The 23,381-nt window shown below is 37.5% G+C and overlaps 1 protein-coding gene across 3 annotated transcripts in view; it reads right to left on the bottom strand.

Moving 5' to 3' along the window:
* LOC143441385 (uncharacterized) overlaps positions 1-23,381 on the bottom strand; it is a 32,448-nt gene that overhangs the window by 1,034 nt on the left and 8,033 nt on the right. Inside the window, exons 3-5 of one of the 3 annotated variants that reach the window (XM_076929395.1) lie at positions 20,592-20,658; positions 5,309-5,376; positions 3-3,850 (exon numbers count right to left, since the gene is read on the bottom strand). In XM_076929395.1, coding sequence (XP_076785510.1) covers positions 5,343-5,376; positions 20,592-20,658 — 101 coding nt within the window. In that variant the 3' untranslated portion in view covers positions 3-3,850; positions 5,309-5,342. Of the gene's footprint in view, positions 1-2; positions 3,851-5,308; positions 5,377-20,591; positions 20,659-23,381 lie in introns of those variants that run through there. The other 2 variants (XM_076929394.1, XR_013108725.1) reach the window with 2 other exon arrangements.

The following is a 23,381-nucleotide window of genomic DNA, read 5'->3' as shown; positions in this document are numbered from 1 at the left end:
CAACAACAAAGAACAGTTATCACAACACTGCATCTTTGGGGATTATGAACTAACATTATTTTTGTCAAATTGTGATTCTAGTATGGTAAAGACAGTGAATCACATAATACTTGGTAAATGATAAAACACAATTACATTCAAATAAGTAGTTCAGTAATATATTTATTTATAACTTGATTTTCTCTAGAGATTTGTGTCTAAAGCAGAGAAGGGGTAGTTAATAAGAATGTTTTTTTTTCTCACTGTCTCTATTTTAATAACATAGTAAACCTTATTAGTTTATTATAGCAATTTGAGAAAAACTAATAAATATTTTATTTTTCAGCCTCACAGTTAAGGATTTTTACCACAAGTACTTTCATGCCACCCTCCATATCTCTCAGCTGTCACTGCACTGAAGGGCCCTTTCTAGCTCTAATCTGGATGTTTTTAAACTATCCAACTAATATATAACCATGATTGTCCTTTCTTCACAAAGTGCTCAGTGCTACTCTGAATTCAGAGCTTATTTTCTAGAGCCTTTTGTTAAAATAACTATGCAACAAAAGATCAAAATGTTTACACTAATATTTATACACATAAATTTACAGTTGCTAATCGTTATTAACTGTAAAGGAAACATCCTGGTTGCTACAGGAGGAAAGCTATGTATTAGACCCGTCGAAAGAGCGTCACTGGGGGATGTGGCAACTCACTCTCTGCACATGGGTTTTGTAAGCTGCCTGATGTGGGTGCTGGAAACTCACTTCAGATCCTCTGTAAGAGCACATGTGCTTAACTGCTGATTCCTTTTTCCAATCCTGAGGATGAGGATTTTTACCTGGTTTGGTCTTGTACAGTTCTTGTGCTGGTAACCAGAGCAGCTCTGAGTTGGTGTGTGCAGGAGACAGTGATTCACAGTGCACCTCCCCATCCTCTGACCCATACATTCTTTCCACCCACACAGCCATGCTGTCCCCTGAGCCTTGGGAGGGAAGCACGGTCACTCCTCTTTGGAGAGGTGGCTCCTGGCAGGTTGCCCACGCCCTAGTGGATTCATCACACCCCTGTGCAAATGAGCCGCAATAAGTGGACTCGGTAGGTTAAAAGTAAGATAAGATAGAAAATAATTAGAAATAAATAACCTTAATTTAAAAAAAAAATTGTTAGGGATACAGCTCAGAGTAGAGCACTTGACTAGGAAGCGTAAAGTTCTGGGTTTGGTCTTGAACATGGACAGAAGGAGAGGGGAGTACAAGAATTTGTATACCGCTACCTTTGCTTGTTATATGATTTGAGGTGATTTCTCTCCACTCATAGAATACTAAAGACTACTGCTTTTATATCTTTTTCACTTTCAAGGGAGTTCAAACTGTGTGTGCAGAAGTTATTCTTTGCCAACTATGGCATTGTGTAAAAATGTATTACAAAATGCCAATTTCAAAAAAATTTAAGAAATAAAATACTTCAAACCCCAGATTCATCAGATGATGTTGATTCCTGAGCTAACCACTAGTCTTCTATTTTCCTTAGCTACAAAACCTCAGTCAGGCTGGGGAACTAAGCCGTCTGCTGTGCTCATGGAAAGTGTGCTCTGATCAGCCTCAGTGTGCAAATGCCCAGGCTTACCGCCAGCAAGGAAATTCCATTTCCCTTGTCCGTGGCAGGTTAAATAACCTGCTTTTCTATCACTTTAGCCAATAAAACATGAGAAACTACCTGGGTGATGTTTTTGTTTGGTGGGTTTTGGTCATCCAAACATCCGACTTCCGTCTTTTTTTTTTTTTTTTTTTTTTTTTTTTTTTTTTGATACTGTTGAGTTGAACATGTGTTGAGCTATTTGGCAAGTAGGAACCAAGCCAAATAAACTGGCCAGAGTTCTGGGGATTGCAAGGTAAAGATACAAACAACCAGTTTCTTTGATAACACTGCTGAACCACTGAAGTTAACACTATATTTACTCTGTGAGATAATAGTTCTTCAGTGACATAGTAAAAAAAAAAAAAATAAAAAAAAATAAAAAAAAAACTTCCCCATTTTTAAAGTCTCTTTCAGTTGAGTTTTCTATAACCATCTTCTTAGATTTCTACTACCATCACAAAGAAAAGTACATAAAACATAACGCAAACTTAATGCACCATACAGAAAATGTTCTGAATTACACTTCCTTTGTTTTTAATTGTATTGGATATTTTACTAATATTGAATTAATTAGAGGATAAAATGTAAATAAATCTACTATTTTCTAAGAATCTAATTCTCATTTAGTCAACATTTCAGGGGAAATTTTAGCATAAGCATAAAGTGACAGGGAGCTTTTACCCCAGCCCCCATTTGAAACACAAAGCATCCCTTGGCAAACTTAGATTTCTATGGAGTAAATCTGCATGTGGCTAATAATTCTATTCATAAGTGAGAAGTGTGGCTACTTTGACAGAGCGTGGCTCAATAACAAATATGCAGGTCTAACTTATCACATGGTTTAGATGTGAATTCACCAGCAGGATAATGACAGTTACCAGGGATTTGTGCTCGCTGTCACTGCAGCCTAGTGTTGCCTGTCAAAATGTCTCCTTTTCTTATACAGAAGCCATAGAATTTTTATGGATAGCAATTACTTACAATATACAATGAAGTACATCAAATCTAACAACCACTCTTTAGTCCTTCATTATTTGGTAGAGTCTTTGTTAAATGTATCAACCATTTTCATCTAAATTATTTATTTATACTATATATTTGACAAGCATATATTCCTTGCTTTATATTCCAATGGCATTTAAACCTTTCTAGAGGGCTATGTGGGGGTTTAAAAAAAAAAAACGTTTTCATTGTAAAACTTATCTTTATCCTATTATCCCTTTAATGGTAATTAAATTCTCTAATTGGGATAGATACAAGTAAGAATACATAAATACCAAAGGAGATGGCCACGAGCATGCTTGGTAATACACCACATGCTTAAAACACTAGAATGCAAGCAATAAAGGAACAGCTTAAATAGTTTAAATAGTAAGTGGAGTTTTTTGTTTTAATAAAACCTCTGTTGCACACAAAACACAAAGATTCGTTAAACTTCCTCTCACCCTTTGCTCAGCCTGCTTAAAAAAACAGCCTCCAGGAATACAAATAACTTCCTTCACATTTTTTTATAAGACATTTAAACATCACAGAAAGTGAATAATTTGTGATAATAATAAGAGTGAACAATTCCCTGTAGAATTTATTTCTAATTCTAGAAGAAAGTATAAATCTAGTGCAGCCTGGGTGTGTAGATGAAGTCTCTCCAACTGAAGAGCAAGTTCAGACTGTCTTCCAACACACCCTACAGCATGCATACTGCAGAGAGAGTAACACACCTTACTCCACCTTACTCCCTAAATACCTACAGTTGCTTTGATAAAGGACACTCTGAGCAAGAACAGTTCCTCAGAGTAAGGATCTGTGTGAGTTTTCTCATGACCAGGGGAATAAAACATTCCTTGTAAAATGAAAGAGAATAATTTTACCCATGCAGACGTACAAAGAGATAAGTGAAGGTGTGCCTTATCTAAAGCTGTGTAAGGTTATAGATACTTCATGGAAGTTTCCTCAGAATATGCATTCCCCAAAGGATGTTATCTAGCCTTTTGTGTGTTTTAAAGGAAATGATCAACTAATATTTAGCTAGTACTGTTAAGATTGTTTTTAAAGGCTTGAAGGAAAAGATCTGAACAAACCTATGAGCTGAGGACTACGTGGCCTGGGCAACCATGAGGAGCAGAGCCTTGTTCTAATCTGGTTTGTCCTCACCTCGCCGCTGCCATCCAAGTCACTGTGGAAACTGATAGCTCCTTTTTGGAATGATGAGGTTACTATGTTTACACTATTCCTAGAAACAGTGATATGTCCAAATGTTTATATTTTACAGAAGTTTCATCGCTTAAAATACACAAATAATGAAAATGATGTTTTAAAAAAAGGACAAAAAGATATTAGTGTTCTTGAAATCAAGCTTTTTCTTTAAAAATAGCCTAAATAATCCTTAATAAAACCTTCTAGTGATCATATAACTAACAATATACCTACTTAGGTCTTCACTTAAAGTACTAAAATGAATTTACCTCCTTGGAGAATTATAAAAAAGTCAGTAATACACCAAGTCTCCAGTAGATAAAATATGGTAAACCTTTCAATTGCAAAATCCCTAGCAGGGCTGACAGCTAAAGATCATTAAAGCAAAATACATTATGTGTGGGATAGTAGCTATTGCTTAAGACACTCTCTAAAATTTTAAAATGTAATTGTAATTTGGACATTGCTTTTTACAGTTCTCAGAGGCACTTACTAAGAGTACACTAACTGTCCTGGGTCTCTGTTGTTAATAAACCATTATTGGTGTCATCTATGTCTCAAAAGCTGGTGCCATGCTCTGGGTCAGTTGGGAATATATCAGACCAAAACTGGGCAGGAAAAGCCTCCTGCTGCACAGACGGAAGAGTAGCCAACTGTTCTCTTGTCATCTAACCTCTAAGTCACAAAGTAGGATCTGTCCATGTTGACATGGTTGCTGTTAGTTTTCTGGTGCAATTGAGATCCAAAGCACCAGGTTTGTTACAAAGAAATGTGGATAGAGTGGGAACAGAGGGACACTGCCAGAGCATCAGGAAAGGGAAGACATCTGGGTGGGAAAATACCACAGAAGATAAACAGATAGCCTTAGTAAATAGTCAGAAAGTAGAGACTTGTCACAGCACAGCCGCTATGAATGAATGAACTTAATACAAGTTTTGTAAAAAGTGCAATGTGTTAATTAGTGGAGAAATTATGAAGTGTATAAGCAAAAATAAGTCACCATGCTTTAATAATTATCTCTCATAGTGACAATAAAGATTGCAGGAGAAAGGTGGTAAGAAAAACAAGAGTGAGCCAGAGAGTCTGAACCACAGTCAGGGGAAGATTTTTAAGATTTTCCTTTTACTCACAGAGAAAGTCAAATAATCACAGTAACACCACAGATCCCAGGTCACCATCTACCTTTCAGGTTGAAGCTCATCATTTTTTTTTTTTTTTTTTTTTTTATCACAATGGTTACAGAACTCTAGGAATCGGGCCCAACTTTCCATTCCAGGTACATCATGATTAAGGTGATGGTAATGGGCAAAGGGGACATAAAACATTTTTTTAAAAAGTATGGTTTAAACAAAGAAATGGAAGATGCATGCTGGAGGTGTAGGGAACCAGAGATACAGGCAGCAAGGGAATGTCCCACAGAAGCAGCACAGATGATAGCTGCAATCAGATGAAAGGGGGACACAGATGCTGAATAAATGAACATGCACATACCTACCTCTACCAGAGAAGAAGAAAGTATCTAAAGTTGATCAAAATTGGAGTGAAAAGTAAATGTGATACCACCTAGACGTGGAAAATAGGAAAAGGCACAGTTTAAAAGCAATAAAAATGTGCGTTGTGCATTAGAATTCATTCTATGTAAATTAAATTATTAAACACCTTTTTGTTTTTAACAAGAAGAATGTTATTGTGAGCATACCTGTGTTCCTGTAATATAACATACAGAATATATATATTCTAGACATGTAGAGACAGCACTATGTAAAGGACCTCGGATTCTGCTGCCTGACGTCAGAGTTAAGGGGCTATCATACATGTCTAGTGTTATCTCAAAGTCTAGGTTCTGCTTTTATCTCAATCTAATAGCTCCACAAAATAAGCAAATATCATGTTGCATTAGTTAAAAAACATGATGCAGAGTTTCTACAAGGAGATGAGTGTGTTTAATTCATGAATCATCTGGTTACAGTCTCGTAGTCTCAGTTTTATACCAAACATAAAGATGATGACATCACATTCAGTCAGGCAACCGTTTATCAGGATTTGGAGAATATTTTAAAAGTATTACTAGAGACTGTCATGTTAAGCAAAATCAGTCAAGCTTAGAAAGACAAACTCTATTATTTCTCATATAAGGAATCCAGATTTTACAAATGTGATGTGAAAATAAAATTATTTGATAAGTAATAAAAAGAGGGACCAGAGAGACTAGCAAGGCATGTGGATAAGATCAAAGCAGGTTACATGCGTGCATGAAAACATCATAATGAATCCCATTCAATTATATAATTAATATATGCTAATAAAACAATCACAAAAAAGTTTCCTGACTTTTTAACTGTTAAACACATAAAACTAATGCAGAATTGATGACCCTTATGGGCCATTGACTGCTGTGAGTCCTGTTCTGATTCCCAAATGTACACCCACTGTAAGTTGTATATAATAGGGCATTTTGATTTCCACTATATTCAAATGTCATATAAAAACCTGTTTCTTTCTATAGTAACCTAAAAATCAATAATAAAAATAAGGTTTCCAATCTATAAATTCATCCCAGCATGACTACTATTGGCAGTGAGACCTTGGGGTAGAATGGGGTCATGGGTAGCCTTCAAAGACTGCCACAATGAGCTGTCTCTTGGGGGAATCCATTGAGCCAGTAAAAGGCACTCCAGCCAAGCACAAGAGTGATGGTTTTGATGAGCCTCTTTGGCTAATGCCAAAGAGTATCAGTGTTTCATGTGAAGGTATTTTCAGATGAACCTGGATCAGGTCTAAATTTCTAACCCAAGACCCAGTAGAGCCAGTCAGATAACAGATGTGATAGAATCAAAACTGGTGTGATGGTTTGAATGTTTGACAAACTCACATTGAAGTTAAATTGCTTCAATAACAGTATTAAGACATGAGACTTCTAGAAGTTGATCAGGCCAAGAAGACTTTTCCATTACAAGTAGTTGAGTAATGTTAGTATTAGAAGAGTGGGCTCCTAGCCAGGCAGTGGTGGCGCACGCCTTTAATCCCAGCACTTGGGAGGCAGAGGAAGGCAGATTTCTGAGTTCAAGGCCAGCCTGGTCTACAGAGTGAGTTCCAGCCCAGTCAGGACTATACAGAGAAACCCTGTCTCAAAAAACAAACAAAACAAAACAGAAGAGTGGGCTCCTTAAAAAAAAAAAAAAAAAAAAAAAAAAAAAAAAAAAAAAAAAAAAAAAAAAAAAAAAAAAAAAAAAAAAAAAAAGGTGAGTTAAGCTTCTTGCCTTTCCACACTTAGGAAGAAAGCTTTTGCCAGAAGCTGGCTCCTAAAAGTTAGACTTCCAAGCACACAGAATAGCAAGGAATAGTATAACCTCTGTGAATTACCCAGTCTAGTAGTTTTTGTAAAGCAGCTGCTGTAACAGAGAGCAGAATGGTGACAGAGATCTACTTATTTGGGAGACATGAAAAAACTTCCTTTCTGATTTACAGTGAATGTCTAAGTTAGTAGATAACTTACAAGTATTCAAAGACATGAATGGCTTTGGACTCTGTCTTAGTCAGTGTTCTATTGCTGTGATGAAATACCATGGCTTCAGCAACTCTTACAAAGGAAACATATGTAGTTGGTTGTGGCTTACAGTTCAGAAGTTTAGTCCACTGTCATCATGGCAGGAAGCGTGGTGGCGTGCAGGCAGGCATGGTGCTGGAGATGTAGCTGAGAGTTCTACATCTGGATCAGCAGGCAGTTGGATAAGAGTGAAATTGGTCTTGGCTTCAGCTTCTGAAACCTCAAATTGCACCTCAAGTGCCACACTTCCTCTCAAAAGGCCACACCTACTGCCAAAAGGCCACACCTCCTCCCCAAAGGCCACACCTCCTAACAGTGCCACTCCCTATGAGCCTATTGGGCATTTTCATTCAAACCAACACACACTCCATGTTAAGTAAACAGAAAATAATTCAGGAAATATAACTCAAGCCTAAAAATATCAAGAAAAAATTTATGCCTCTTGTTCATAAAAGATCATGTCTTTCTCTGATACTTTCACAATCTGTGATCATGAATAAAGCTTTCTGGGTTTCAATTTTTTTATCTGCATAACAGGGTCATCTACATGGTGATGAAAATAAAGTTAATTGTTAAAGGTGCAAGCAGAATGCTTGGCATATGACAGACTTGCCACACTGTTAGATGAAACCACATCAGTGTCAAGTGAGAAAAGGTCTACCCATTGTACAGTATAATAAAAGATGGTGCTTTACTTTGCCCAGCACTCTGCAAACCAAGAGGGAACAGGATCTCTCTCTTCCTAAGCTTTCCATAGTAAGAAGATAAAAGTTCAACTCTTAAGACCCATTATCCTCTCAAATACTTTCACTGATTGAGTCATCCTAAACTGGAGAGGACTTATAAACAAAAGTCGGCCTGTACTACAAGGCAGAATTACATCCCAGAGTAAGCCATCTTGCAGTATGAAACCTCAATTGTCTTGAGGTGTTTAGTATTATAGTCCAATTATGTAAAATTAAAATTATACTCAATTATGCAAAATTATCTTTTGGAATACCACAGCAGTTTTACACTTTCCTTACACCTGATGATAATCCTAATTTTCAGTAAAAGAGGTAATAATTTCAGCGATAGGTATAGTTTTTGTCCATAGACTGGTTTCAACATGCCGTTAGTGGAGTGAGTTATGTAAGTGTGAAGTCATTATCATTATTAAATGCAGTATTTCTTCTGTACTGTTACTATAAAAACAGTGTCATCTTCACTAAAAGTAGAGCATATTCACAGGTTAAGTAGAATATGCAGAATACAATGGGGCTTCGAATAACATTCCAGTATGTTACTAATTAAATGAGAACTAATTGTTAATTAGAAATTAAAGAAATAAAAATGTGTTAATTTTAATTTGACACTAAATACTATGGGACTTTAACAGAGTACAGATAAAGGCACTGCCTTATGTTTTATTAATACGTGCATAGTTTATCCATTGACACGTTGAAACCCCATTTTTAAAACTTCCTCATTAATCACTTTACATGAATATGTAGCCCCCTCTTATGCTTACCCCAAAGTCAGCTCTGCCTTTACTTTACAAAAGGCATCTGAATACATAGTGGTTATGAGCCTGGACTCTGACAGGCAAGTATGTGGATTTGCATCCTGGCTGCACACCTTCTGTATCACTTAAGACCTGTCACATAATCTATGTGTTTTGGTTTCTTTGGCTACAAAATGGTGATAAAAAAAATAGTGGCTGGCTCATAAGGCTGTGTGCTTAGCACATATCAGGTATCGTGTGTCAGCTACTATAGAATAGTTCAGTGGTCTTCAAGGTAGGATGCTAAGTACCAAAATTACCTAGCACTAGTTAGTACTTCATGGAGACTTTCCATTAGGCTTCCAAGAGTGAATAGTTTCTAGAAAATTCTTTTCCAAAGTTTTTTGTATTTCATAAACTTTCCTAAAATATATCTGTCAAAGAAGGTGCTTAGATTGTTTAAAGAAGGTGACTACAGATTGTCATAGACAGTTTCTAGTTCTCTTTCTCAAAAGGAAGGCCTTCATTTCACACCCATACAGGCCATTAAAGGGAAGGAAAGCTTCATAATTCTTTACATCACACACACACACACACACACACACACACACACACACACACACACATGTTCTGTTGAGTCAATTCAGTGTTGCTCATATGTATATGTGCTTAGGACTGACCACTTGGGGGTGGATAGCTGAATAACTGATTAGGACACCCATCCTTAGGGATTATATTACTTCTCTTAGCAGCCATTAATAGTCTGTGGCTTTTCATGTAGAGATAGGACCTTGTGAAATTTCCCCCATCCATATTAGAATGTCGACTGGTGATGTCACTGGGCAGGTCTTGCTTGGGCAACCATTTGTTAGAGTTTCATGATATAGGCCCCTGTCATATACATAAGACACTATCTCACAGCTGACTTCCTGGTCCTCTGGCTTTCAAAATCATTCTTCCCCCTCCACTGCAATGTTTCTTGAGCCATAGGTGTAGGGACTGTGTTGTAGATGTATCCACTGGGGAAGGGCACCCCACAGTCAGTGCAGTTTTCTTAGAAGGACCTATTCCAGGGGTAGGACATGGGTTCTGGCAATCCCTTCACAGTAGACAAGGTTCTTAAGAATTATCAAAAAAAAATAAACATAATTTCACAGGACCCTTGTAGCTTATTTTAATTCCCCTAGTTAGACAGAAATGATTGATTGTTAGAGCAAAATTCCAGATTGGGAGGAGTCTCTTTAAGTTCATATACTGCCAAGAAGAGAGTGTATTTGATACAGCAGTAGTCTGGAAGGCAAACTAACCTGAAGAGCTCAGAAATCAAGGAAAGTACCCCAATCATACAATCTGTCAAATAAATTTAAAATATTCCAATAAACTAGGGGAAAGAAAAGAAATTGGTTGAAACTGTAAAAAAAAAAAAAAAAATGGTTGTGAGTGTCAGGATCATGCCGTTTGTATCACAGGACACGGTGTTGATGGGCTGTGCTTTGTGAAGCCACATCAGCCTTCCCTGTGAATATGTATGAGGAGAACCAGAATTGAAATTTGAGTAAAGATGTAGCTGGCCCATTCACTTGTTGGAAATCTATGGGGTTTATTTGCATTCTGTGGACATACTATTTTGGGGCAAAATGGGAACTACTAGATGTTATCAGGAGGTGACAAAGTTATGACTCGATCTTAATACTTTTTATCAACTGATAAAAAAAATGTCTATGCTATCACAGTCTACTTATTTTTTCTTCCTCTATTTTACAAACTATTAACATGTTTACTATGTACACATACTTTATTTTAGTGACAAATCATAAATGTGTACATTTATATAGTATAATATGATACATAAAATGCAAATGATTAAATAAAGCTAATTAACATATCAATCACCTATTTGTCATTTTTGTGCGAAGACATTTGAAATTGACTACTGCTTATAACTATGAAATACATTATTAACTCTGCTGTATGACAGATCTTCAAACCCATTCCTTCTGCTTCTCTGAAACTTCACACATCTTCTGAATTTTAATTTTCTTATTTGTTTTATTTTTTTGAGACAGTGTTTCAATCTGCATCCCTGGCTGGCTTAGAACGAAGTAGTGTCCTAGACTTACCCTAAAGGCTGGGATTACAGGCCTATGCTACCATATCCAGCTTCCTACTGTTTTTACCTCCTTACTCAGATCTAACGTCTCTTTTACCTGTGCCTCAGAAGCTACAGCTCACCTACTATTTATGCCCAGGATTTCTTACAGCTTGCACTTGCCATCTTATTTTCTGCACCAGAATCAACTATCTAAACTCCTATTGCATGTTGCTTCTAGCAGGATGGGTATCAGAGAGCAGGAGAAAATATGTATGTGGAAGAAGGACACAAGCCAAGCGAAGATGCAGAGAAAAATGGCATCGTTTTCAAAGGCTTGCTCCAAAAATCCCGTTTGATGAGAGAAGCCAGATTTAATGTGACTAGAGTCAGAGATTACATGCCAGATAACAGCTCTAAACAATGGATATTTAGAAACTTTGGTAGAGTTCTTGGCCAAATTCTACCAATTTGGCATGTATATCTACCCTTGAAGACTATGAAACAGTCCATTACAGAATGCCCTGCTTCCTGCCATCTTGGTAGCTTTATTTAGTTGCCACCTTCTACTGATAAAGAAATAGCATCTCTATACTGTGGTGGAAATCATTAAATCTGTAGTTGAAAGCTGTCATATGCCAAGATATTGCAAAAATAAATGTGAACTGTTCAGGAAATACAAGTTGCAGCTATACTCAAACTTCCTAAGAGACACCTGGGAGACCACTGTCTCAGAGACTTGAAAAAAACCTTTCTAACAACAGAAGACTAACTATTGAATTCAGTAAGGAATACACCTGAAGGTTTCATTATACCTAACTTTCTAGTACTGCATAAATAAAACACACACACACACACACACACACACACACACACACACCACATCTAGATTGCCAGTTATTTAAATTATTTTAACGATATAGAAACACAGCTTAGTACAAAAGAAATTCTTCTGCAGTGCAATTCTTGTATTCTTAAAGAAACTTGACATGGTATGTACTCACTGATAACAGGATATTAGCAAAAAAAAAGAAGCTTGGAATACCCACCCTACAACTCACAGACCATATGAAACCCAAGAAGAAAGAAGACCACATCAAAGTGTGGATGTTACAGTCCTACTCAGAAGGGGGAAGAAAATAATCTCGGGAAGTAGAGGGAGAGAGGGATCTGGGAGGGAGAGAGGAGGAAGAGGGGAAAGGGGAAACAGTTCAGATAAAAGAGGAGATGGGGAGAAGTACAGAGGGTCAGAAATTTGAAAGGAGGTGTGTAGCAGTGGAAGAGGAAACTGTGGGTAGCCACTATAAAGTCCCAGATGCCAGGGACCCAAGAGGTTCCCAAGACCCAACGGGAAGGACATTAGCCAAAATACTCAACAAAGGGGAAATAGAACCTGAAGAGAACATATCCAGTGGATAGGCATGCCCCCGGTTGAGGGATGGGGCCACCCACCTACCTCAAAAATATTAATCCAGAATTCTTCTTGTCAAAAGGAAATGCAGGGACAAAGAGTGAAGCAGAGACTGAAAGAAAGGCCATCTAGAGACTGCTCCACCTAGGGATTCATCTCATTTGCAGACACCAAACCCAGACACTATTGCTGATGCCAAGAAGTGCTTGTTGACAGAAGCCTGGTAAAGCTGTCCCCAAGAGGTTCTGCAAGAGCCTGACCAGTATAGATGCAGATGCTCGCAGCCAAACACTGGACTGAGTGTGGAGACTTCAATAAAGAAGCTAGGGAAAAGACTGAAGGAGCAACCAACCAGACTCCCCCAGAGTTGCCAGGGACTAAATCACCAACCAAAGGGTACACACGGAGGGACCCATAGCTCCAGACGGATATGTAGCAGAGGATTGACTGCCTTATCAGGCATCACTGGGAGGGGAGTACCTTGGTCCTGTGGAGGCTCCCAGGGTAAGGGACTGCTAGGGCTCTGAGGTAGAAGTGGGTGGTCAGGTGGGGAAGCACCTTCATAAAGGTAGGGGGAGGGGAGAGAGGGGCTAGAGGTTTTGTGCGGTGGGGGGGGGGACTGGAAAGGAGGATAACATTTCGAATGTAAATAAATAAAATAACCAATAAAAAAGAACCTTGAATTATCAAAATTGATTTTGTTAAAGCAGTAGCTCAAGCTCCAAAGAGAAAACCATGGACAGTAACTAGGTAAGGACCTACTGGCTAACACCAGCAAAAATGACTATGATCAAAATGACTAAGGCCGAGTGCTGGAGAGGATGTGGAGATAGAGAATTGCCTTGTGTGCTGTGCTGGCAATGCAAATACAACCACTACGGAAAAATAGTACAGGCATTCCTCAGACCGTTAAAGATGGAACCACAATGTGATATGGCAGACCTATACTGAATATATACCCAAAGGAAATGAGGTCAGACTACTGAAGAGAGATGAGGTACTATTTACAATATCCTAGAACCAGAAACCATTATATGCTCAGCAACCAGTGAAAAGGTTTTAAATACTGGAATATTACTTATCAATAAAAAGAATAAGATCCTGTTCCTTGTAATGGTGTTGATGGATAGATGGATAGATTATGCTAAATGTAATAGGCCAGCTGCAGAAAGAAAGAAAGACAGCAACTGTGTGATCATTCATATACAGTGTGCAGAAGAATTAATAGTATACGAAACGATAGCTACTGTGTGATTGCTCACTGATGAGGTATGGAAGAGTTAATTGTATACAGTATGACAGGAGAGTGATAGTTACCAGAGGCTGGGCAGGATAATGAGGAGGGAGAAAGAAAAAGCAAAGTAAGCTAGACTTGGAGGTGCACGCCTTTAATCCCAGCACTCAGCAGGTAGAGCCAGGCAGATCTCTGAGCTCTAAGCTAGCTTGCTATATAGCAAGTTCCAGGACAGCCAGGACTATACAGAGTAAGCCCTGTTTAACAAAGAAAGAAAGAAAGAAAGAAAGAAAGAAAGAAAGAAAGAAAGAAAGAAAGAAAGAAAGAAAGAGAAAGAAAGGAGTCAGTAAGTTATCTAATATTAAGAAGCTCTATCACGCTAATGTGCAATCAGATTATTAGAAATAGCAATAATGTTCTGTATGTTTCAAAAGCTAGGATCCTGAATGTTTTATCATATAAAAATGATAAGTCTTTTAACATACAAATATAGCCGGGCAGTGGTGGCGCACGCCTTTAATCCCAGCACTTGGGAGGCAGAGGCAGGCGGATTTCTGAGTTTGAGGCCAGCCTGATGTACAGAGTGAATTCCAGGACAGCCAAGGCTATACAGAGAAACCCTGTCTCGAAAAACCAAAAAAAAAAAAAAAAGATACAAATATATATAAATTATATATATTCAATTTGATTTGAACAGTGTTGGGTGTATGCAGGGATACAAACACTACATTAATATGTGTGATTTTATGCTTCCATTTGTCATAAAAGTAATTTGCAATACATTTTTAAGAGGTGTAGGGAGGTATAGGCTCTCAAATAAATCATTTCTTTCTGTTGGAATTTTGGGGGCTTGGCTTTGCCTTGCTTTAATAGTTGCTATTGTGCTATTATTACAAGCTAAGCATCCAGCTCTCTCACCTTTTGCCATATCTTGCGCTAGTAGAAATGAAGCTCGCAAACTAATTCTAGCATATTCATATCATACCATTGGCCTGCCATCTGTGTTATGATAGACATGCCAACTTTCCTTAAATATAGCAGGCATCTTCGTGGCACTTGCAATGTTTCCCTAAAAGCACCTTGGTAATGCCTGTTCCCATCATGCATTCGTCTAGTCATCAAATTACTTATTTATTGAGAACTAGATTTTTGAAAGATGACAATGAATTAATGTTGGACAAGACAGTTACCTGAGCTGTGGATACAGCTCAGCAGGCTTATTCTTGTCTAGCACATGCATGGTCCTGAATAAGAACCCCAGCACTGCCCCAAAGAGAACCAAATTGTACAGCAGTGTGGTTTTTTTTTTTTTTTACCATAGTATAATTATACTTTTAATCTTAAGTAATTTGCCTTATTAAATGATAACTAGTTATCACAGAAATGTCTACATGGGAAGATGGAATGAATATATATGTATATATGTGTCTGTGTATGTGTCTGTGTGTGTGTGTCTGTGTGTGTATCTGTGTGTGTACATATATATGTATACAAATATATACACATATATAATATATCCTAGATATTTTTACCATTCTCCTATCCTTAGTACTCATCACTATAATAATTTTTGAATGCCTTAGATTTTCATTAAGATTTCATAGTCTTTGCTTTAAACAAAGGTATGGCCGCACTGAACAGATAGCCCATATGAGATTCATTTCATTAGTAGATATGCTGATGATGTCTGTGTTCACATGTTTTAATATGCTTCCTATTATTATAACATAGCACTATGGCTCTGCACACACCTCTGGCCATGCCACTCAACAGCCCTTGAGAGCTCTGGAAGCTAAACTTCTTTATCAAAGTGTTTAAAGAACTTCCAAGCGGCTGCATACTTCCAAATAGGATGACTTTTGAAAAAAGGAAAAAACTCTAAAATTGCCAGAAATATATGAAGCCCACCTAGCAACACCCACTAGTCAGGCAATTACTCTGCCTGACTAATTTTAGACAAATGCTATTTGTTTTTACCAAAAATATGCATTTGAATAAGTTTTTCTAAACAAATAACTACTACATTTTTCTGGTATACGTATATGACTGCAAAGGTGTTCTGAATCTCACACAAACAAGCACTGTGTGTGTACTGTGTTGGCTGCAAACAATTAGTCTAAACTTGATAATAAAAATGCAATGGTTTAAATAATCATTATTTAAGTTTTAAAATGATGTTAATACTCACAGAAGTATTGTGAGGGATATTTAATAAGAGCTTGTAGATTATGGATTATTTTAATTCTGTTTATAAATGCATTTAATTAAGGAATTCCATATATGTGTGAATATGTATATATGCATGTAGGTTAAACTTCTAAGTATTTTAAAGATAACTGAGTTCAAAATATCTAATTAGCCCAATGTCCCCTTTCCCATATACCTATGAGAACATATCCAATTATCTTGAAAAAGGCAATTAAAATTACAATTAATAATCTTAATACTAAGACGTGTTCTAATTCATTTGATAATTACATTTCCCACAGAGATACTGTCAACATCAACTGTGAAGCTGTAGCCCCACCCTGTTTACAACTCTGAGAGACAATCTGCTCCCTGCTTGGTGGTATCCCAGTGCCTGCTCCAGCTTTTCTTCACAGGCAGCACGTGAAAGAAAACATGTCTGTTTTATGCTTTATAACTTTCATCCTGATGTTTAGCATTAAAATAACATTTATGTATCACGTGGCAGAATTATTTAAATAATTAAGAGAATAGCAGAGTCCATGCCTTTTATTTCAAGTTACAAAGTAGAAATCTTTTGTTCATAGGTGCTAAAGCTATTTTTAATGGGAGCTATACAAGCCTTGTTTATGAAGCAGTATTGAGTATTTGGTCTAAGCTCTCTGTGTATCTAGCTTCGGAAATTTTTCATAAATCAAACTAGGTCATAAAAATAGGGAAGATCAAAAGACAATATTTCGATGTTGACTCATGAGTCTTAAATTCTGTTATTTTTCTTATGTATACTGATTTTGATAACAAGGAAAAGAATAAATGTAATATTTTGATTTCAAAACCATACTGCAAGAAAAGGTACCATTTAAACAAGGCTGAAGTTTACATTATTTATTGCGATTTTTCTCAAAAATATGCATTAGAATCAATAGTTTTCTAAACACCAAAGTAAATACAAGACATGGTACTGGCATATTTATTTCACTGAAAAGGTGTTCTGAATCTTAGACAACATAAATACTAAGTAGTGTGGTGGTTGCCATAGTAACTAGTAAATAGGGGCATAAAATACATGCAATTTTTCAAATGTAGCCACTTTTTCATAAATATTCATTTTATATGTAAAAGATTATTCAATTCTCGCTTTTGTTCCCTTTTAGAAAGAGAAACATGTAATTCCTTAGAAATAAAAGATCACAATGTAGCAACAGAACAGGCTCAAAAGTTTTAAAGGCACATAAAAAATCTGAAGGTTTTTAAGGTTGATTTTTCAAAATAAAGATAGTTTTTCTTTCATTATATATTACTATAATGGGTAGAATTCTCCAAATAAAAATAAAAATACACAGTTATTTTCTCCCAAACGTGAACTACTGCTTCATTTTGCTCAAGTTCATTATGTGCAAATCTTCAACAAGTGCAGCATTTGACCTCAGGAAGCTGAAAGCCTCTTGATAGGAGACATGCAGGAGGTTTAAAGCTAAGCCAGAAGCCTCCACTCAATAGGTTATCCTTTTCTCTCTAAGTTGTTAAAATAACATGTTACAGGTGACCTGATGTACTAATAAAATCTTCTGAATTCTACCTACAGCTTAGAGAGACTCAAGCATTTCTGTAAAACACACTGTGACTTCGGAATCTGCTGGAAGGGTCTGGCAAGCCAACCACAGGAAAAGAGAAAAACTGCTCAACTATTATAGGGAAACAAATCTCTTAAATCTGATTACATAAATCTAGTACTTCCAATTTGTTTCAATAAGAACTATTATGTAACATGCTCCTGGTATGAAATATAAACACTTTAAAGATCACTGCCTCGGCAGGGGTGACAAAATATTGCTCTAGGGTTCATCTCACTCCCTTCTTGTTAAAGAAGCCATGTGCTAAAGACTGTCTAGTCTTCCAAGGAAAAAAACAATGAGAGGCACCCTCATCATGCATATGCATGATTCTATACAGCTTTATTGAAACCATTACTTATGCAAGAATGACAGACAGAAATAATTCTCATTATGACTTTACTAAACAGACTCTTCTATGTAAAAAAATAAACAAATCCAGTATATCCCACATAACATATCTCAAGAGACATAGGTACTATCAAATCCTACATATGCTCTTTTTTTATATATAGATGTACATTGAATTTAATCGCTTCTCCATCTTAACTGAGCACCAAGGCTAACACTTTATCAGTTTGAGCTATGACAGCAAAATTAGCATGGATTTCTATTTTCTTCCTCATAATTTCAGGTATAGAAGGGTCATTCTTTCTTCTGAGAGAAAGAGAGAGAGAAAGAGAGAGAGAGAGAGAGAGAGAGAGAGAGAGAGAGAGAGAGAGAGAGAGAGATCATGAAGACCAGAAGAAAGTATTATATCACCGGAATCTGGAGTTACACACATCTGTGAACCACTTGGTACAAGTTCTAGGAACCAGTTTGGCTCCTTTGCAAAAGCAGCACATGCTGTTAGCCACTGAGGTAGCTCTCTAGTCTAGAGAAGTCATTCATATTGATCTTAGCCACTAAGAATATGATTTCATTTAGTTCCTTTTTTAGTCACAAGTTTTCACTTCATCTAACACAAATTCGTGAAGCGTTCCATATTTTTTATATCTAGGTCAATCAGTGGGTTACACCTCTGATTGAACAATTCCAAACTTATAAAGCCTATGATTAACATTTTTTTTAAAAAATGTATAAATGCAAAAAGGAAAAGGGGGCATGGGATAGGGGTTTCCTAAAGGGGGTGGGGGGAATGGGGAAAGGGGATGCCATCTGAAGTGTAAATAAAATATCTAATAAAAAAAAAAGGAAAAAAATGTCACTCACAAAATTGAGCGAGTCAGAGCTTCTTCGGTTTAAATGCCAACGTTAGTCCCTCTGGACTTATCTCATGTCTCTTCCTATACCTCATCCTGCCCTCTTTTTTCCCTCCTCCTCCGCTTTCCAACCCAAGTCCCTCCCTCCCTCCCTCTATCTACTCAGTGATAACTTGGTCACGGATGAAATAAAGAGAAAGTAAAGACTTTCTAGAATTTAACAAAAATGACGGCACAGCATACCCAAACTTATGGGACACAATAAAAGCAGTGCTAAGAGGAAAATTCATAGCACTAAGTGCCTTCATAAAGAAATTGGAGAGATCCTACACTAGCAACTTAAAAGCACATTTGGAAGGTCTAAAACAAAAAGAAGCAAACACACTCAAGAGGAGGAGACAGCAGGAAATAATGGAACTTTATAATCTTAAATTCCATACTCTACAGAGGAACATGACGGTGTTGAATGACATCTTGCTCTGCCTACTTGAGACATCATGTATGACCTTGTCTAGTCTGTTTATGCTATATGCTTTATCCAACCATGAGTAACTGATCTTCTTGGTCTTTAGAGTGACTGCCATGGTCACTGTGTTCTCAAGAAAAGTTTCTTTTACTTTATAATGGTTCCAAACTGCAAGAACCATGATGCTAGCAATACAGATATGCTTAAGAGAAGTCCTACAAAATCAAGCTGTTTGTTTGTTTACAGATTCAGATATTTTTCTTAACTATCTTTTCCTTTGCTTTTTTTATTTTAGATTTTTTATTGGTTATTTGATTTATTAACATTTCAAATGTTGTCCTCCTTCCTGGTTTCCCCTCAGCAAACACCCCATCTCATTCCCTCCCCCATGCCTCTATGAGGGTGCTTCCCCACCCACTCACCAGATCCCACCTCACCACCCTAGCATCCCCCTATGCTGAGGCAGCAAGACTCCACAGGACCAAAGGCCTCCTTTCCCATTACTGCCAGATAAGGCAATCTTCTGGTACATACACAGCTGGAGCCGTGAGTCTCTCCATGTGTACTCTCTGCTTGGTGTTTAGTCCCTGGGAACTCTGAGGGGTTCAGTTAGTTGATATTGTTGTTCTTCCTATGGGGTTGCAATCCCCTTCAGCTCCTTTATTCCTTCCCCTAACTTTTCCATTGGGGTCCCTATGCTCAGTCCAATGAATGGCTGCAAGCATCCGAATCTGTATTGGTGAGGAGCTGGCAGAGGACAGTTAGACACCAGGGCTCCTACCAGCAAGTGCTTCTTGGCATCAGCAATAGTGTCTGGGTTTGGTGTCACAGACGGTCAGGAAATTGAATGGAGGTGTATAGCAGTGGGGGATGGGGAACTGGGGGTGGCCACTAGAAAGTCACAGATGCCAGAGACCCAAGAGATTCCCAGAACCCAACAGGGATGACACTAGCTGAAATATCCAACAAAGGGGAGATAGAACCTGTAGAGACCATATCCAGTGGATAGGTGTGGTCTCTGGTTGAGGGATAGGGCCACCTACCCATCTCAAAAATTTTAACCCAGAATTGTTCCTATCTAAAGGAAATGCAGGGACAAAGAGTGGGGCAGAGACTGAAGGAAAGGCCATCCAGAGACTGCCTTACCTAGGGATCTAGTCCATCTGCAGACACCAAACTTTCTTGTTCTTAATGATAATTTCATGGCTTCAAGCCTTGTGGTTGGTACTTATTATAATTCTTACACCAAGACCCTAACACCTGCTGATCATTAAGGGTAACTTCAAGCATGATTGTAATAAGCACAGAGAACTCTGGGATGTGCTGAGGCATCCTGCTAGGTAGCCTGGCCCTCTTAAATTGAGTAAGCAAGAAACTTGACCTGTTTGCAGAGTTCAGTATAAACAGACATGTGCCTGACCATCTGGGAGGGGTGGTTAATTTAAAATTTTAGAATCTTGAAGAAAGATTCAAATGCTGGTTAAATATTTATGACTATCAACATAAGATAGGGTAGGCTGTCACACAGACATTTTGTTACCCTTACTTGTATTCTTCTAAACGATTTTCCTCTGCTTTCACCAACTTGAAGTGAGGGAAGTTATCCATGGAGCCTGAAAAAGTAAAAACGTACCCAACTCTAGATTTAGGAAAGAATTACTTTGATAATTAGACAGCTTAGTTTAACCTATAAACATGTAGTAACAAATTAAACAATCAATTAGTAACATCAAAAGTACAGGGAAACAATTACCATATCTAAGCAGCCTAGTACGCCAAATGAACTCAGTATCCTCCTGTGATAGGTGACATGCCATACATGTGTATGAAATGTGAGCAGAGTGATTTTAGGGCTGCAAAGCCTTTTCCTTCCGTTCTTTGGTTCAATAAGGATTTAGGAAGAAAATAACCTAAAAATTTGCCTTAATCTTAGACCAGCAGCTATTGACCTATCTCTTCTTTTTTGAGGGCCTATTTCAGAAATGGGTAGATACAGTTACTAGACATCAAGAAATCTTGGTTTTGCATTTTGGCTCCTTCTCACCAGATCCTTCATGGTCCCTTAATTAAAAACAGAACTAAACTTCCCTAATACTCTCTTCAAACTATTGACACTTCTCCCTTGGGGGTCATAGGATTTTTTGATTCAGCCAAATTGTACTGGGAAAGGATATGTATTTAAGCATAGAAATTTTGAGAAGGTGAGGTAAGCAGTATGGAAATGAGCGATAGTATTTAGAATAAGTTCATGGGGTATAGGGATGAGGAAATGGCTGTGTAACTAAGAGAACTTATTACTACTGCAGTGGACACAGATCAGTTCCCAGCACCCACATCATGTGGATTACAAATGCAACTCAGTTTTAGAGGATCCGATGCTCTCTAATTTCCATGGACACCTGCACACAAATGGTGCACATAAATTCATGAAGGCACACTATGTGTACTAAGTAAGTAAATCTTTAAAAATAAAAAAAAAACTTGCTTAGAAAATAAACACAAGATTTTAAAAAAAAACTTGAAATTTAATGAGTGCTAAAAGTAATTGTTACTTATTTAAGACAAATATACTGTCAACAAAAAGAGGGAGACAAGTTTTTGTAGGCAGAGGTCAAGGATATGAGTGCACATGAGTACATACCAAGGCATTAAGAAGATTATTGTGGTGGAAAAAGGCCAATAGTGAAAGAAGGAGGAATATGGGAACTGTGTTAGTCAATCAGGTTGAATCTTGAATGATAAGGTACCATGTTAAACCAAGGTTCCTACTGAACAAATGAATGAACATAATTGGTTTTCTGAATTCTCTTAACATTTGTGGTGGTCCCCATAGGCTCATAAGGAGTGACATTATTGGAGGTGTGGCCTTGTTGGAGTGGGTGTGGCCTTGTTGGAGGAACTGGGTCACTTGGGTTTGGGCTTTAGATTTCAAAAGCTCAAGCAAGACCTAGTGGCTTATTGTCTCTTCCTGTTGCCTGCTGATCCAGATGTAGAACTCTCTGCTCCTTCTCCAGCACCATGTCTGCCTGCATGCTTCCATGCTTTTCAGCGTGATGACAGTGAACTAAATTTTTGAACTGTAGCCATCCCCAATTAAATATTTTCCTTTATAAGAGATGGTATGCTCCAGCTGCATATGTAGCTGAGGATGGCCTTATCTGGCATCAATGGGAGGAGAGGCCCTTGGTCCTGTGATGGCTTGATGCCCCAGTGTAGGGGAATGCTAGAGTGGTGAGGTGGGAGTGGGTGTGTGGGTGATCAAAAAAGGTAATTAGAATGCAATTATATACACATTTTCAAAAACAAACTTTTATAATCTCAAGATTTTTAAAAACCCTTGATTTTATATATATTATATATTCACATATATGATATTTATTTTTATTATAAATATATGTACACATATGCACATATTAATCATTTTTACAGGTCAGAATTCATACTCATTTGGTTCTTGTAGCTATTCTTGGTTGTCAACTGTCTGGAATTAACTACAATTCGAGTGGCTAGGTAAATAAGATGAGACGTCATGGTTCTGGTGTGTCTTCACAGCAATATAAACCCTAACTACTACGATACTGCTTAACATAAAGAATACGAGTATGTTAGAAAGAAAAGAGTTTGACTATTAAATTACCATCTGATCTCAACTGTCTTTTGAAATCGCAGGAAAATAATCAATCATAGAAGTTTCTAAGTCAGAAATGGAATTGATCCTCAGACAGTATTTGTACTGTTGTACTGTAGGGCCAGTAACCAGTACAGCCTCACTCACCTTCACTCTGCCAACAATAAAGAAACAAAATCAGCCACATGGTTCTCTTTGTCTTTTAACGTGGGACACTTCAAAAATGGTTGGAGAAGATACCCATATCATAAAAGAGTTTCATAACTAATGATGGAACAATAGCACCAATAAGATAGATATATTTCTAATTACCAAGCCAAGACTATAATAATTATTTGTTACAACCAAAGAAAATGGTCCCACAGATTTTGGGAACATGCAGAAAGTGCCTCATTTACAAAACTGGCTGTAACTGGGTGAAGAAGTTCTAGAGCTCTAAGGTGACTTTTAGACCAGAGAAGAGAGAGTTTCTAAAGTCTTCTGCATTCATTCTTCTATCTGTCTAAAGCATGCAGATGGAGCTTCTGATGAAAACAGAATTCTGAAACCACTGTATCTCTATACCTCAAGTCATAGAGGCTTTATAAGAAGTTTAGAGTCTGGTGCCTTAGGTTTGATGCTGTCTCTGTTTCTGTCCAGTCCTACCTGCTTTATGAGGATGATAACAGCATCAGCTTATGTATCCAACAGGATTAAGAATTAAACAAG

The sequence above is a fragment of the Arvicanthis niloticus genome, chromosome 2 (assembly GCF_011762505.2).
Source record: "Arvicanthis niloticus isolate mArvNil1 chromosome 2, mArvNil1.pat.X, whole genome shotgun sequence".
NCBI lineage: Eukaryota > Metazoa > Chordata > Mammalia > Rodentia > Muridae > Arvicanthis > Arvicanthis niloticus.
This window is presented reverse-complemented; position numbering and strand designations above follow the sequence as displayed.